The 17,758-nt window shown below is 41.0% G+C and overlaps 1 protein-coding gene across 3 annotated transcripts in view; it reads right to left on the bottom strand.

Moving 5' to 3' along the window:
- Positions 1 to 17,758, bottom strand: part of LOC143275847 (uncharacterized) — a 62,419-nt gene that overhangs the window by 38,513 nt on the left and 6,148 nt on the right. For 2 of the 3 annotated variants that reach the window (XM_076580136.1, XM_076580137.1), the window contains exons 2-10: positions 14,470 to 14,729; positions 14,100 to 14,230; positions 13,236 to 13,326; positions 12,405 to 12,479; positions 11,809 to 11,906; positions 9,416 to 9,544; positions 4,449 to 4,597; positions 3,425 to 3,536; positions 1,861 to 1,956 (exon numbers count right to left, since the gene is read on the bottom strand). In XM_076580136.1, coding sequence (XP_076436251.1) covers positions 1,861 to 1,956; positions 3,425 to 3,536; positions 4,449 to 4,597; positions 9,416 to 9,544; positions 11,809 to 11,906; positions 12,405 to 12,479; positions 13,236 to 13,326; positions 14,100 to 14,230; positions 14,470 to 14,587 — 999 coding nt within the window. In that variant the 5' untranslated portion in view covers positions 14,588 to 14,729. The remainder of the gene's footprint in view (positions 1 to 1,860; positions 1,957 to 3,424; positions 3,537 to 4,448; positions 4,598 to 9,415; positions 9,545 to 11,808; positions 11,907 to 12,404; positions 12,480 to 13,235; positions 13,327 to 14,099; positions 14,231 to 14,469; positions 14,730 to 17,758) is intronic. The other variant, XM_076580138.1, reaches the window with a different exon arrangement.

The raw sequence follows: 17,758 nt of genomic DNA, 5'->3' as shown, positions 1-17,758 counted from the left end.
GCGACTCTTGTTAATTTCTTTTAAAAATACTTTAAAGATTCTTGCATTAGAAGAGCCACAACAGACACTGGAACAGTTCTGACCAAAAGGAAAACAGACAGTCATGCCTGTCAGGCTAGGAATCACAGCAATGTTGAACACACAGTGCAACACCTCCAGTCAACATCAAATGTGTCAATAATCAGTCCACACATCAACCAATGTTCTAGATGGGTTCAGTCATCAGCTTATACTTGCCATTTTACCACCTGTCATTAAGTCATTGATTGACTGATTGATCAATTTATTTACTTACTGTTTACTTATTTATCTATTTATTTATCTATCAATTTATTTATTTATTTACTTGTTTATTTATTCATTCATTCATTCAATTGGAAATTTTCCTCTTAAAATTATGTTTATCTAACAGACTTACTGTGACCCACAAGTGCAGACTCCGGCAGGGGTCTGACATTCCTGTCCTGTGCAAACTACTATCCGCCTATGCAGAGAAAACGAAAGTAGCTATGGCCGATAACCTCCCGGAAGTAGGTAACCTCCCCTTTGACACCCTGACTAGCGCCCTCTTTTTCCGGCAGCCATCTTGACTCCTGTTCCTGTGCTCTTCATATGTAAGTTTTTTTGTATTTTCTATCTGTCTGTCGATTCTCTGGCGTTCTTGTTTTTTGTCACATTATGTCTTCAACCAGGTCATATAATTATATGGTTCGATTGGGCGATCAGGCTAAAATTAAGGCGCAATCGCAATCGATTCATGGACACCCTGGGCTATTGTTCTCCAGAATTTGGGACATTTTGTTTTCTATATCAAATATGATGATGGGGCGATGACGAAGCTGCTATGGGAGTCCATTTAGGTTTGGGTCTATTTGACAGGGCTCAACTCTCATAATATGCATGCCTGTATCACCAAGGCTGAGAGATACAGACACCTGCAGTGTTTGAAAATTTGAGCAACACTCCCAAAGATGCATCTAACAGTGGATGACCCTTGACTGTGTGGTCCCAGTTTTCACATCTGAGCCCACGGCACACTTAACTCCGGGTACAAGCCAGCCACAGGCTGAAAATAAACCTATCTCTGATAGGGTTTGAACCTACATCCTTCTGGTCAACTGTATCAATGTTTACCACTTTGCCAGGGTGGCTGGTGTTTCCAAACTTTTAGTTCCAGACCACATAGACCACTAAACTCAAGCTGGAATTATTGTTGTGCTAAAAGAATATATAATGTTGACTACAAGACTTATTAACAAACTAAAGTGATCACCATCACTCTTGCTGGTGTAAACAAATGCTCAAAGACTTTTCTACCCTACTACTGCAGCTTAGTGTTAGTGATGATTCTATACCCAAAGAAATTGCCCCCAGATATTAACAGTAAGCTATAAGCAAAAGCTGTCAACCTCTCCCAAAGCCCTGTACAGTATACCCTCACCCAACTTCTTATTGCAACATATACATTGTATCTATACAGCCGTTGTCAGGAGGGGAAAAATCTAAATGTCGAAACAGTGCGCTCATCCGTGCACCAAACACAATTAACTAGCATGCACATCAGAGCATTTTACTCAAATTTCCAAACAAAGATATACACATGCTATTTCGGTTCACTCTTTATTCCCATGACAGTAACAAGTCACAACAAAGTCACCACAAACCCACACACTGATTCAGAATAACAAAAATAACAACCATAGTTTCATGATACACACTTTGCAAAAACGTGACACCAAACCAGAGGAATGAGCCAAAAGTCTTTAATGCAGTCAGATGCAAACCCTAAAAAAAATATTTTAAACAATAATGAACGAGGCACAAGCACAATCCTCACTGCAGCTGGCAGCCAATTCTCACCTTGTTTCTGTGGACCTCAGAACTGTGTTCCAGTGCTCTGTAGCTGCTGTCCAGGTCTGACAGCTGACGGTTGACGTCTACTATCTTGTTCTGTTTCTGAACACACAAGACTTGACTTCTACTATCTTGTTCTGTTTCTGAACACACAAGACTTGATGTCTACTATCTTGTTCTGTTTCTGAACACACAAGACTTGATGTCTACTATCTTGTTCTGTTTCTGAACACACAAGACTTGATGTCTACTATCTTGTTCTGTTTCTGAACACACAAGACTTGACTTCTACTATCTTGTTCTGTTTCTGAACACACAAGACTTGATGTCTACTATCTTGTTCTGTTTCTGAACACACAAGACTTGACTTCTACTATCTTGTTCTGTTTCTGAACACACAAGACTTGATGTCTACTATCTTGTTCTGTTTCTGAACACACAAGACTTGATGTCTACTATCTTGTTCTGTTTCTGAACACACAAGACTTGATGTCTACTATCTTGTTCTGTTTCTGAACACACAAGACTTGACGTCTGCTATTTTGTTCTGTACCTGATGGGTGCAACAGCCGAGTGGTTAAAGCGTTGGACTTTCAATCTGAGGGTCCTGGGCTTGAATCTTGGTAATGGTGCCTGGTGGGTAAAGGGTGGAGATTTTTCCGATCTCCCAGGTCAACATATGCGCAGACCTGCTTGTGCCTGAACCCCCTTCATGTGTATACGCAAGCAGAAGATCAAATACACACGTTAAAGATCCTGTAATCCATGTCAGCATTTGGTGGGTTATGGAAACATGAACATACCCAGCATGCACACCCCCGAAAATGGAGTGTGGCTGCTTGCATGGCATGGTAAAAAACGGTCAAACATGTAAAAGCCCACTCATGTACAAACGAGTGAAGTGGGAGCTGCAGCCCACAAACAAAGAAGTAGAAGTTGTGTTTCTGCAAACACAAGACTTGACTATAAAAAAAAAGTCATCAATCATCAGCCACTCCACATCTAAAAATGACAGAACACAATGGTGGCTTGCACATACTCTCTCCTCTCCCCACCAACCAGCGCCCTATCACACATGCACACAAAAACATGCATGCACGCGCATGTACCTTCCACACAAAATTACTGCAGAACACAAAAGCAAGAACACGACAAAGCTAGTGCTCTCATCTATGTCTAAAACTTACCACAATACTGGTCAAATAAGATTTTACTTATACATATTTCCATGTGCAGAAAACAATAAGGATAAACTATGACTGATTCTGACGAAATGACCTTTCTAAACATTAAGTCACTGTTTTGAGGGCTTCTCATTTTCATGGGGCGCGATGGAGATGCTGCACTCCTGTTTGACCCCTTATCTTTTATGAGCTATAAACATTGTCAAAAAGTAAAGAGAAAATAAAAGGAAGAAGAGAGAAAATAAGCACACTAACTTCGCTCCCAAATGTGAGTCAAGTGATCTAACAACGCCAACAGAAAGAACACTATTTATAACTTCACATCAGGTGCACACAGACACACAGACAACAAAACAACACCAAGCATTCACCAGCAGCAATCTCACCTCTGTCAGCTCGGAGTTCAGCTGATCCAGGCGACGCTCAAACACAGATTTTTCCTTGGTAAGGGAGGTAACCAGCTCTGCTCGCTCCTTGTTGTCTTCCTGTAACCTTTCACTAAAGACAAAGAACGACAACGGAACCATTTAGTGACTGAATGTCTTACTGATCAGCTGCTTTTCAAATTCAATTCAAATCACCAAACTCACACTCTGGTCTCTTTGATTCTCTGATTCTTCATGAACTGTGTTTGCTCTGCTTTCTTTGTCTCTAACAAAAAATATGTGTGTGCACACAGACCTACTAATGCACACAAACTGGCATGCATATGCATGCAGACACACTGACACACACACACTGAAACAGTAAAAGAAAGTTTATAAAGTAAGACATAGGCTCCGACTGGATGTCATAATGTCTACAATCATCAGTGTATGTGACAGAACATTAAACAAAATTCCTTCTATGGATACTATAAAAACAAAAGTCATTTGAATTTTTGGTAATGTGATTACGCCCATGCATATCATCCATGAATGTTTCAACTGGCTGTCTATATGAAAATCAACTTATGTTTGAAATAGTTAAAAGATTGATTAGGAGCCCCACTGGCTTTATGTTGTAATTAAAATTAAACCATTCAAGTTAATTCATCAGTAAGTATATCCTTTCTTTTCACCCCCTCCATCTTTATTTTTAAAGTAAACTGAGGGAGGGAGGGAAGGCGGGGAAAGGGAGTGAATACAAGAGGAAGGGAAGAGGAGGAAGGCAGATTGACATTTAAAATCACAATCCAGGACAGAGGTCAAACAAAAGAACATTAAAAAGATGAATGAATGAACCGATAACATCACACACACTCCACACAAAATACAAACACCTGCCAACACATACACACACAACATGTCCAAACTTGCCCTCACACAACACACACACACACAGACCAATCCACCCACACAACCTCCCCCCCCCCACACCCATCCACACATGACCACCCTTCCTCCCACCCACCCCACACAAACCACTCACCACTCTTTCTCCAGCACATCCAGTCTGCTTTTGGTCTGCACAAAGTCCACCTCCAGCTGTTTTTCCCTGGACTGGGTGTCCGTCAACAGCTGTGACTTTGTCTCCACCTCTTTCCTCAGCGACTCCACTTCTGTCTGCGCCAGCAACAACTGTCAACAACAGCCACAGTTTCAGAGACAGTTTCAACACCAACACTTTCAGTGTCAGTTTCAACAGTGATAGTTTCAGAGTCAGTTCCAACAGCAACACTTTCAGTGTCCACACATTTAGTGTCAGTTTCAAAAGCAACAGTTTCAGTGTCAGTTCCAACAGTGTTAGTATCAGTTTCAAAAGCATTTCAGTGTCAGTTTAACAGTGACAGTTTCAGTGTCAGTTTAACAGCAACAGTATCAGCGTCAGTTTAACAGCGACAGTTTCAGTGTCAGTTCCAACAGCGACAGTTTCAGAATCAGTTCCAACAATGACGAACTGACAGCGACAGTGAGCGTCACTTTCAAGGTGGTGTCACAACATGCCGACAGCAGCGGTGTCACGACATGCCGACAGCAGCGGTGCCACGACATGCTGACAGCAGCGGTGTCACGACATGCCGACAGCAGCGGTGCCACGACATGCCGACAGCAGCGGTGCCACGACATGCCGACAGCAGCGGTGCCACGACATGCCGACAGCAGCGGTGCCACGACATGCCGACAGCAGCGGTGTCACAACATGCCGACAGCAGCGGTGCCACGACGTGCCGACAGCAGTGGTGCCACGACATGCCGACAGCAGCAGTGTCACAACATGCCGACAGCAGCGGTGCCACGACATGCCGACAGCAGCGGTGTCACAACATGCCGACAGCAGCGGTGCCACGACATGCTGACAGCAGCGGTGCCACGACATGCCGACAGCAGCGGTGTCACAACATGCCGACAGCAGCGGTGCCACGACATGCTGACAGCAGCGGTGCCACGACATGCCGACAGCAGCGGTGCCACGACATGCTGACAGCAGCGGTGCCACGACATGCCGACAGCAGCGGTGCCACGACATGCCGACAGCAGCGGTGCCACGACATGCTGACAGCAGCGGTGCCACGACATGCCGACAGCAGTGGTGCCACGACATGCCGACAGCAGCGGTGCCACGACATGCCGACAGCAGCGGTGGCCAAATGGTAACCTGTCTGACCAGGAGGTGAGGGTCCACAGGTCTGAGACCCACTTACAGACCAGGACTTTTATTTACCCCCCTTTACTTGTTCTTCAGTGGTGATCAAGGTACTAGTCATCTAAATGAGATGGTCCGGTGTGTAGCAAGCAAATCACATAAAAAGAATCCACAGCAACAAAACGGTTGTCCCCTGCAAAAATCCTGTCGAGAAATCCACTTTGATAGTAAAACAATTACACTTGCGGACAGGAGAATAAAAGAAAAGAAAGAAAAAAATTTGGGTGGCAATGCACTGAGACAACGCGCTCTCTTTCCAAGGACAGCAGCATGAATTTAACACAGAGAAGTCTGTTGTAACAAAAAGTCATACAATACAATGGAATACCAACCATTTACATCACCACATCTGTGTAAAAACAACAATAAAAGGGGGAGAGAGGAGGAAAAGGTGCCTGACCTAGACTGACCAAGATGGTTAAAGCACTGGATTCGCCTGAGTTTTTTTAGTTCAGTCCCCTGTTTTGACACATGTTCTAGAAACCATTTGCTATAAGAAGAAAAAAAATCAATTATCAATTAATTTCCTTTCAAAGCATCTAGAATTTCATTACATAAGAACTGCAAATGTGATTTATGTTAGTAAACGGGAAGAATAAAACCAAAGGTGAAACATAAAAAGCATATCATTAATAATCTACAATCAAAAGAAATATATTTCTATTAAAAAAAATTAAAAAAAAAAAAAAAAAAAAGACAAAACCGAAAATGACAGAGAATTTGTGAGGGAGGCTGCATGCAAAATAGGTTGGAGAGGGAAAAATACATACATTCATACAGTGGAGTTTCAGCTACATTCCGGTAACCCATTAACAGTCTTCATCTTAGTTCAAAATTATAACACTTTAAGTACACACACACACACACACACACACACACACAGAGTCTTTAAGAAGCATTTAACCCCTTGGCTACTAAACCTTATGAAATGAGTGTGACATGAATCTGATGCACCAGAACTACTTCTTGAACACTATAAGTGGTGTAATTTATGTTGCTGACCAAAAATAATGTGATGCCAAGAGGAAGGAGCCGAAGGAAAGAACGGTGACTGACACGCTGACCTGTGACCTCAATCCTTTCTCACTCTCAGCCACCAGCCCTTCACTGACTTGTATCTATAATCAGCAGCAGCAGTGAAGGGGTTAACATTTCCTCACAAACTTCACATCAAGTGTCTGTAAAATCCTGCTGACAGTACACTATAAAGTAATGAATCTCCTTGTTGTACTGTACTGTACTGTATTGTATTGTATTCTATTGTATTGTATTGTACTGTACTGTATTGTACTGTATTGTATTGTATTGTACTGTTCTCTTCTGTACTGTACCGTTCTATACTGTACTGTACTGTACTGTACTGCACTGCACTACACTGCAATGCACTGTATTGTATTGTACTGTACTGTACTGTTCTGTACTGTACTATATTGTATTGTATTGTATTGTATTGTACTGTACTGTACTGTTCTGTCTGTACTGCACTATATTGTACTGTATTGTATTATATTGTATTGTACTGCACTGTTCTGCACAGCACTGCACTGTCTTGTCTTGTATTGTATTGCATTGTATTCCACTGTACTGTATTTTGTTACAGCTGATTTCTCAGTTGAATTCACCTCTCCAGGGAAAGCACGTTGCCATAGTGCAGTGCCGACCATATCTTTTACAAAATTTCTGCCTGCAGGTGTATTTGTTTTACCACCAAAGTAAATTGTTCTGCAGAATTTTGCCAGGCACAAATGCTTTTGTTGCCGTGGGTTCTTTTACATGTTTATGTGTTTTATTTTCTGTCCTTCTGAATCAAAACTGTGCATGTATGTGAATGACTGAGTGAAAGAACTTTGCTTTATGTCCACACAAAATTCAGCATCATATAAATCCCCACCACTACTACCATCTTCCTCCTTGTTCTTATCATTATCATCATCATCATAATCATTACTATTATCGTTACTTAATTTATTGCTAATATCATTACTATCATCATTGTTATTATTATTATCACTGCTAGTAGTAGTAGTAGTAGTAGAAGTAGTAGTAGTATTCTTTATTATCATCACTGTGATTATCATTACATCATTATGACAATGCATGATCATTTAAACTGGAGTAGACTGAGTGTCAAAAAACTGAAGTATGCACCTCCGAAAAAATTTTAAAAAAAATTCAATGCTGTTAAGTACTTTATAACATTTCAAGAGGAAAAACAACTAGCTGTTATTCTGCAATGATAAAAACTATTGGATAGACTAAAAATTAAAAAAATAAAATAAAACAATATATTGTGTCACACCTGCTCATACTCCACCCAAAGACAGCTGAACATAAAAAGAATAAAAGCCACAATATACTACAGGCAAACTTTTGTGTCAGCGCATATGATCTTCGTACAGAAAGAGGCGAGTACGTACAGGTAGAGCACAGAACAGTTGAAAGAGAACTGAAAGAGAACAGCTATACCTGGGGAAAGCTAGCTAAGACAGCAAAGACCAGACAGGACACAGTGAAGTTGCCATAGGACATAAAGAGGATAAAGTAATTAGGTGTACACAGGTAAAGATAAAAGTATGTAATAACAATAATAATAATGATAATCATCATCATCATCATCATAATAAACCAACAACAACAAATATAAGACAAACATGTGTTAAATGTGTTGTGTAACTGAAAGTATCATTCTTGCCAAATACACCGTACTTGCTCATTCAAGAGAACCTTTGTTCAGAGATACAATACTTGAATTTACCAAATAATAACTTTCGTTCAAGAGAATCTGTGTTAAAAGATATAAAACCTGAATGTACCAACCATAACTTAATTTTAGTGCAAACATGTCCCTGTAAACCTCAACCCGCACTATTCACAAGGCTAATGTTTTAAAATGCCATCATTTCCGCAAATGGCCAATATAAACCAGTAAAATTAAGTAGTAACAACAGTCTCAACAATTCCATGTCTTCAAAGTGTAAAATCTTTAATTTGCAAGATATGTATTATGCTCATTTTATAAGAACAGAGAGACAAGTAAAGAAACAGCAAACAGCTGGGAAGCAGGGAAACAGAACAGCAAACAGCTGGGAAGCAGGGAAACAGCAAACAGCTGGGAAGCAGGGAAACAGAACAGCAAACAGCTGGGAAGCAGGGAAACAGCAAACAGCTGGGAAGCAGGGAAACAGCAAACAGCTGGGAAGCAGGGAAACAGAACAGCAAACAGCTGGGAAGCAGGGAAACAGAACAGCAAACAGCTGGGAAGCAGGGAAACAGCAAACAGCTGGGAAGCAGGGAAACAGCAAAATAATGCAAGAAATATCACAAAAGAGAGAGATAAACATAAAAAGAATATATAAAAAAAAAGAATACATATTTAAACCAAATCCAACACCAACACAACATGAAGATACATGGCAGGGAAGAGTGCACAAAACAAAGTAACAAAAACAACAACAAAATCAAGAAAAACAAACAAACCCACAAACACAAACACACAAAAAAATTTTTAAAACAAATACCACAAACATAACAAAACGTCAAACAACTCCAATTTCATTTCCAGCATCCAATCCATTCCTTTGTCAGCAGAAACCTTTGTCAGCAGAAACCATGCTCAGGGATTCAGACATCACAATGCTCCTCAGTGCTGATAAATGCAATAATACAAGGGGGATGCGAACCCTCTACCCATGCTGTGCCCCCCAAGACCCCCCCACCAGCCCGTCAGGGACCAAGAGGCAGACGACACAGACCAGGTGCTTCACTTTGGCAAGTTCCTGTGTGGTGAAGTCCTGAATTTCATCCGTGTCAGCCTCCCACTTCAGAACCTTGTCGCGGTACTCTTCCGCCGACACCAACTTTCGCTTTAGTTCCTGTTTTTCCTGTGCGTACATACCCATGGTGCCAAAGACAAAATGTACCTGGCATGTTGTGTGCAACCTATGCTGTGATAGACAAAAATTACCTGTCATCTTGTATGTAATCTATGTTGTGTCAGACAAAAATGACTTGTGATGTTGTACATAAACTATGCTGTGACAGACAAAATTTCCTGTGAGGTTATAAATAAACTATGTTTAAGACAGACAAAAATTACCTGTCAACTGTACATAAACTATACTGTGATACATAGAAAATCACCAGTCATGTTGTATGTAATCCATTTTGTGACAGACAAAAATTAGTTGTCTCAAGCCACATTCCCATGCTGTCATGTTAGACAAAAATTACCTGTCATGTTGTGCATTACCGTCTTGTGACAGTGAAAAATTATCTACCACAACCCGCACTTGCCTCTGAGCTTTAAGTTATCAAAAATGTTCTCTATCAAATACAAGTACATTTTATACAAACACTGAATGAGTATTTTCACTAGCTGTTGTCCTTTGCTGTACAAGTGTCTAGCCTCTTGAAGATGACTAAAGTATCAAAATGAATTTTTCATAATTTCTGTTTAAACATCACAGTATAAGTTTGAAGAAGGTGTCAAGGCATGCAGACTAATCCACATATACTACACCACATCTGCTTTTAAAAAAAAATTTTAAAAAAGAGAGAGAGGATAAACCCAACTGGCCGGTCAGGCCTTAAGAACCTACCCTATGTTGTCACATCACAAATGCATATGTAACTAAACACAAATTTAATCAATAAAAAACAGGACCCTCCAGATAACTAAATCACCCAGCTCATTCACAGACCTGTAAGAATAATCATTCTTCAAGATGCTTTTCAAGAGTCGAAATCTAGGCCCCAAGAAAATGCTGGAATTTAACTGACAAGAAAACCTTCGAACAGATGAATTTTTTTTTTTTTAATCAATAGAGTAAAATAAACAAGGTCAGGTAAAATGTAAGTTTATTTTTGAAAGAAAGAATATCAGTGCATGCACAAATGCTACACAGATGACTACATCAAAATTACAATTGTAAGGTTTCAGCAGAAACAGTAATGGACCAGTTGTGCTTTTACCAAAAATTAAGTAAGAGAAAAGAAAAAAATCCAACTGGAAAAATGATCAAACATAATCTAAAACCATAATCCTTCCAAAAAGTGAACTACAATGGAAAGGACCAGTTGTGCTTTAACAGAAAACAAGTCAAGGAAGGGAAACATATTTTCAAATTAAAAACAAACATAACCCAAAATCATCTTCCGAAAAATCACAAAAACAACATCTGTGAACTAAAACTAACACTGTCAATGGGAGACTAAACATAAACCAGCACACCATACTAACACAACAGACAATTACAAACATCCAGCTATAGCTAGCTACAGGACAAAAACCACTTCTTTGCTACACTATCCACCAGACAACAACACAGGTCAGAACATGCAGGACGAAGAATAAATAACACAATGCCCAACAACACACTCCAAATGAAAAAAAAAATCAACACATACATTCACACAAGAAAAGGCGTTTCTGTTAAGGAAAAAAATCAAAGTTTAAAAGATGTTAGTTAGGGTGTTTAAAAAAAACAACAACTCAGTTATCTAAGTTTAATGGATTTTAGCTATGGGGTTATATCAACAACAACAAAATTAAAGGCTAATGGGTGTTAGGGTGGTAAGGAACAAGGTCAGCGTCAGCTTCATGTTTAGTCATCACGACCAGTGAGCTATATTTTGTTTACTGGCCATGTACAAAGAAGACAAAGTGTTGAAAGGCAGCAACAAATACTTGGCAAGTAACAAATTGTGTGCATGTCTTGCAATATCTGCCGCAGTGGACAGCAAAACAGCAAACAGTTGGTTGAAAAAGAAAACAGGTCTGCATTGCATGAGAAATCTCAGCAGCACTGAATCCAGATAGGCTTGCCATGGACTCATGGTGTGGATGGCACATATTCATTTACCTTGCATGTATCACCCCTGAAGACAGACTGTTGCTAACCTTAATACTGGGTTTCCGAACAGTTGCATACACCAAAAATCCCACAAAAAACTAAAAATCCATCCTCAGACCCCTGCCTATCAGCAAGAAGAAAGGTAGTGTCTACAATGCTAGTACAGCTTGTAAACTGAAGAATGTGAACGTTTTTTGTGGGTTTTTTTCTCTCTCTGATGGACTGTAGGGATGGAATTTGTTATTCCAAAGACAGGGAAGGGAGAGAACTAGTGTGCTGTGGAGACAACTCACTTTGTCCAAGGCCAGTTTGTCCTCCTGATACCCAGCAATCAGCTTGTCCCTGTACGCCTCAAACTCTGCCTTCTGCTCTGCCAGACGCTTGCTCAGTTCTGCACGTCACACACACAGAGCTAGATTTTTAGAAAGCCTATATGCACATAAACAATTTCATCTGCATGCGTACGCTGAAGTACTGACACAAAGATTTACATCCATCAAGTCAGCACACGAACACTTTCATGCACATGGACGTGCTGAAGAACACATACACAGGCACACTTCCATCACAAAAGAAAAAGATATAGGTGGCACTGCACTGTAGCCACATTCTCTCCCTGAGGTGATGCATTCTCCCTGGAGATAGCAGGTCAAATTTCATACAGAGAAATCTGTTGGACAACAAGTAATACAACACCGTGCAATACAGTACAGTACAGTACAGTAGTGTAAAACACAAAAAAACACAACACAACAAAACACAATACAATAGAATACAATACAAGACAACACACAAAACAAAACATTGCAACACAACACAATACAACCCAACCTAACCCAACCTAGCACAATCTCTCTAACAGCCCAGCCCCTGCAGCCACCCAGCACACCTTCATCGTGCTGCTTGGCCTGCATCTCCAGCTGTTCCAGAGTTTTGTTCTTGTCCTTGATCAGTGCTGCCAGGTCTGAAACAGACACACACATCAGTGGACACAGTACACACACATCAGTCCATACAGGTTCATGCACTTTGCTTACAAGGACATAATTTTTCCCTAAAATTACATACCATGAGCCACTGGCGCACACTCTGGCAGGAGTCTGTTTCCTGTCCTGTGCAATCTACGACTCCCGTCAGATGGAGACACTGAAAGTAGCTGGTGAGTGACTTCCCTTTGTATATTACCCCCCTTTTGTGTGCCTAAAAAGGTAAAAGGTCTTACAGCCTTTTAAGGCAAGAGGTGCAGTGAATTCATATTCACTGTTTCTCAGACTCAGCACAGAAATGCAGGGCCCAATTCTCTCCATCAACCACTCTGACATTCTCCAACCATATCAAGGTACCCATTCACACCTGGGTGGAGTGAGGAAAACTGGACTAAAGTGCTTTCCTCAATGACACAACACCACGCCCTACATTTTACATGTGCTAAAAGTAAATGATCCATTCTGCAGGAATCTTTTTTCTGTTATCCTCCTTGCTTACATCTTCAGTGATGTTCATCTGAGAAGAAACAGAGAAACAAGGACACTGCCTGGGTATAAGAGAATGAAAAACAAAATTAACTAAACAATAGGATACACATACCTTATCTCTATCGATGCACACAAATTCCAACAAGCACACACTAATAAACACAAAACTGCAGCAACACACACACACACACACACACACACTCACAGAAAGATAAGAAAGGAAGTTATCACAAGAAAATGCTCACCACTAATGTTCCCCTCCATCTTTTTGCACTGCTCTGTGCGTTTGGCCACTAAAGCCAGCAGGTCTTCTCTGGACAGGCTGTTTTCTCTCCCCTGTCACACACAGACACACACATCATCATCATCATCATCATTACCACTGAGATCAAGCAAAGGAATATGGTGCTGGATAGGACACAACCTTAAAATGCCACCTCCAGATACACTTCCAAGAGTAGCACTTCAGTGGATATCAGATGGGGGAAAAAAAGAATGAGGAAGACCAAGGGAGACATGGTGCAAAACGGCTGGCAAAGAACTGAAGGAAAAAGGCAACACCTGCAGGAAGCAAAGTCAGCACAAGACAGGCAGTAGTGGACATGTCTGGTGGTGGCTTTAGGTGCCACAGAAGATCTTCAAAGTAAGATAAGAGGAAGGTGGCAAAATGGTTAAGACACTTATCTGCCAATGCAGTGTCTGTGAGGGTCTGAGTTCAAATCCCAGTCTCATCTTTTTTTCCAAGTTTGACTTGAAAATCAAACTGAGTGTCTTGTCATTTGGATGAGATGATAAACTTAAGTCCCATGTGCAGTGCACTCTTACTGCATGAAAAAAACCACACAAAAAACACTGCAACATAAGTGTTGTCCTCTGGCAAAATTCTGTAGAAGAAATCCACTCTGATAGGTACACAAATATACATGCATGTACTTAAGGCCTGAGTAAGCGTGTTGGGTTATGCTGCTGAACAGGCATCTACCAAGCAGATATGGTGCAGCATATATGGATTTGTCTGAATGCACAGACACATCATTGAGAAACCAATAATAAAACAGAAAACTACACAAAATAAATTACAGCACTCCATCTGTTGTTCAGTAACCCACCCCAGACTCTTCAGCAGAAGTGGCCACTGGGGTCGCTGCCAGTCGTTCCATGGAGTAAGCTGCCCTTAGTCCTCCTCCCCCACCACCAGGGGGCTCTTTGGACAACGGACTGTGGATGGCTGCCGGGGTGCCTGAAATTCAACCGTTAAAAAAAACAACAACATTAAATACCAATGATGCATAAACTAGACGGCAGGTTTTTGAAACCAGACAGGCAGTCACAAGGTGACACACTTTCATTGTGTACAAAAACTAATCAATTAAAAGACAAAAATAAAGATAAAAACAAAACAAAAAAATCACACAAGTATACAGGCAAATGTACATACATGCATGTATCCACACACACACACACACACTGCTGACCTACCTGAATCACGGCGCACAGAGCCAGTCGCCCCCGGTGACGCCGTCACAGACTTCTCTGCACCCTCCATCCCGCGGCCTCCATTCTCCTCGATCACCTTCTTCTTCAGCTTGGCGAACATGGCGATGGCTGGGCGGCCCAGGGGTCACTCACAACAATGACTGACAGTCCAGCGTCAGAGTCTGGCTGGATGGAGGGCAGGGATGGATGTTGAGTGTGATCAAGGCACTACCATGCAGGGCCGAAGGTGTTGTGGAATCAGGCTGCAAGCAACAGAAATGCTGACTGTCAAATCAAATCAGACCATGTTGCGTATTTACAGCCCAGCCGATCAGAAAGGGACCATCACAGGACTTTAAATCTGAGGGTCTCGGGTTCGAGTCATGGTGACGGCGCCTGGTAGGTAAAGGGTGGAGATTTTTACGATCTCCCAGGTCAACATATGTGCAGACCTGCTAGTGCCTGAGCCCCCTTCGTGTGCATATGCACTCAGATCAAATACACATGTTAAAGATCCTGTAATCCTTGTCAGCGTTTGGTGGGTTACGGAAACAAGAACATACCCAGCATGCACCCCCCCGAAAATGGTGTATGGCTGCCTATGTGGTGATTTTTTAATTACAACCTGTGTGTTACAAAACTTACATGTTGTCAAGATTTCACAGAGTTGATTACATCACACGATCATTTTACCACGTGACAATGAACCACTTTTCTATGTGGGAACTGATACACATAATTCACATGACAGAATTCATCCTATTTCATGGGCAATGAAAAGCATGAGGAAAAGCACTCAATCAGTATTCTGGTCAGATTTGTGTTCAGTTTCAGATTCACCCACAGGGAACAGCAGGGCTATTTTATATGGCATGGTCATGTGATGGTGTGGGTAAGTGTAACTTGTACAGTATACATAATCTGACACAGTAGTGTTAGTGTTCAATGTTCTGTATTTCCACTTTGAGGGTGAGGGCGGGGGTGGGGGTGTCATGTCAAATGAGTAGTTCTTTACGTGTGTGTGTGTGTGTGTGTGTGTGTGCGTGCGCGTCTGTGTGAAAGGGACAGTGAGCGTCATGACGCCCGGCGGAACAGTATCTGATTTTTTTTTTTTTTTTTTTTTTTTTTTTTTTTGCGGGGTAGGGGGGAATGACAGAAAGAAAACTGAATAATTCGTAGGTTTTTCTCGGATATTGACGCTTGAAGCACTAGGAGATGTACAATTTTGATATTCAAAATAAAGCTTATCATGTGCCTTTTGAAATAGTTATTCAGTTTTATGTACTGATGGTTTGTGGTCAGTTCAACAGCCAAACAACGAAAGCATACCACTTTCTAACAGCCTTCACATTTTCCCATTGATCGTGGCGGCTTCTGACATGTGCACGCATTCGACAGTGCCTGATGCTGTAAGAAAAGATCTGGCTAAGTTACAATGTGCATTATGTGCAGCTGATTGCTAAAGACATTGAATACAAAGTAGGTGAGGCTCTGATATCATATTTTTAAAAATATTAGACCAGATCGGAATAAAAGTTCAATCCACACTGTCTGATTGTACTAACTTACTTGTGTCGATCACAAGAACTGAAACTATTCTGATCCAAACTGATCAGATAACTAATGTTTAAAAAATGTTTATTCTTTTATATTGGTGTGTTGTGATCAAATTTAGTGAATATTTTGTATTTGCTTCGAGTCGTATCGACTTCAGGATTCAGGGGAGATAAACGGAAACTCAATTTTACTTCGACTGAGTTTTTTTTAAGCGAATATGTACAAAAATAAAACAAATTAACTATTTTCAGCATTGTATTCGAAATTTAAGAACTTCATATTGGCATTGTTTATTGATTGCTGCAATGATTTTCATTCATAACATCTCGCACATGCACGCGCACGCACACATGCACACACACACACACACACACACACTGTCAGATACACAAATAAAAAAAACAAACAACTATATCAACTTCGTTCAGCAAAGGCAGATTAAACATGGAATTTCTACAATAATGATAGACAGTACTTATATGGCACAAAATCCCAATGTAATGGGCTCCAATCACCGCACTTGAAACAACACATATACAATAGTGCATAATAACATACCTCTGCACATGAAAAGACAACCTCTGCACAAGCACACCTGTCTGAACAAGCACACACACACACACACACACCAAAAGTACCCTACACACGCACACGCACACACACACCAAAAGTACCCCACACATGCACACACACACACACACACACACACCAAAAGTACCCTACACATGCGTGTGCGCGCACACACACACATACACACACACCAAAAGTACCCTACACACACACACACGCGCGCGCGTCTGCATGCTTTCATTTTATAACTGATTTATTCATTAAACATTTTAAGGGCTGAACTTACTAATAACTTTGTTCAAAATAATTTCCATGCATCAAGATTCTCTCTCTCTCTCTCTCTCTCTCTCTCTCACACACACACAGAGTTTAAGATATATAGATTTAACATGGAAAATATGTTATCTGAATGTGCATTTTCATTCTTGAGATGATTTATTTATTTAGCTTGAACAATTTTTTTGCAAAGGATCAACTGTATATAGAGTTGAGAGGGGTGTTTTTAAAACAAGGCCATGAGAGTCCACAAAAAGCACCCAAAATGGATGTGCTCAACAACCGTGTGTTGCTCCAACTGTTCCTTTTGAAGAAAGAAGCTAAGTGTCTTATGATGTGGCAGCAAAAATGGCTAAACCAGCTGTTTCCAGAAGGAAAGTTTCCTGTTCTGAGAAATCTTCTTGCACAGGTGGAGAAAAAATTTCTGGAAATCGAAAACCAAACATCCCAGTCTAATCAAGAGATATTTTTTAACAAAGTACATGATGTTACTGGGGCATCAAAATATGGTTTTCTCCAGGAAATTGGCATTTCAACAGCTGACACCATTCAGGGTCATACTCCATCCACTCCTGCCAGTCCAACCTGTGGATTACTGCATGATTTAGTCTGCCTCAAGAACAATGAAGGCAACCCAGTCTGCTTAGTTGCTGAGTGGTGCAACAATCTGACAGGAGAATCAAGAAGCAACATTGAAGTTCTGGGAGAAATAAAGAAAGTAGCCAAGAAAAGGCTTGATCTGCTGAAGCGCAGATATGACAGCAGTGGAATGAAATGTCACACAGATGTTCTTGCATCCTCTGCCTTCTCTGGATCCTCTGCACCAACTTCCAGAAGAAAAGGAACGAGTAATAAAATGAAGCAAGGATCATCCTGTGAGACCAAGGCT

The sequence above is a fragment of the Babylonia areolata genome, chromosome 31, assembly GCF_041734735.1.
Source record: "Babylonia areolata isolate BAREFJ2019XMU chromosome 31, ASM4173473v1, whole genome shotgun sequence".
Lineage (NCBI taxonomy): Eukaryota > Metazoa > Mollusca > Gastropoda > Neogastropoda > Buccinidae > Babylonia > Babylonia areolata.
The sequence above is the reverse complement of the archived record's forward strand: the minus strand, read 5'-3'. Positions and strand labels throughout refer to the sequence as shown.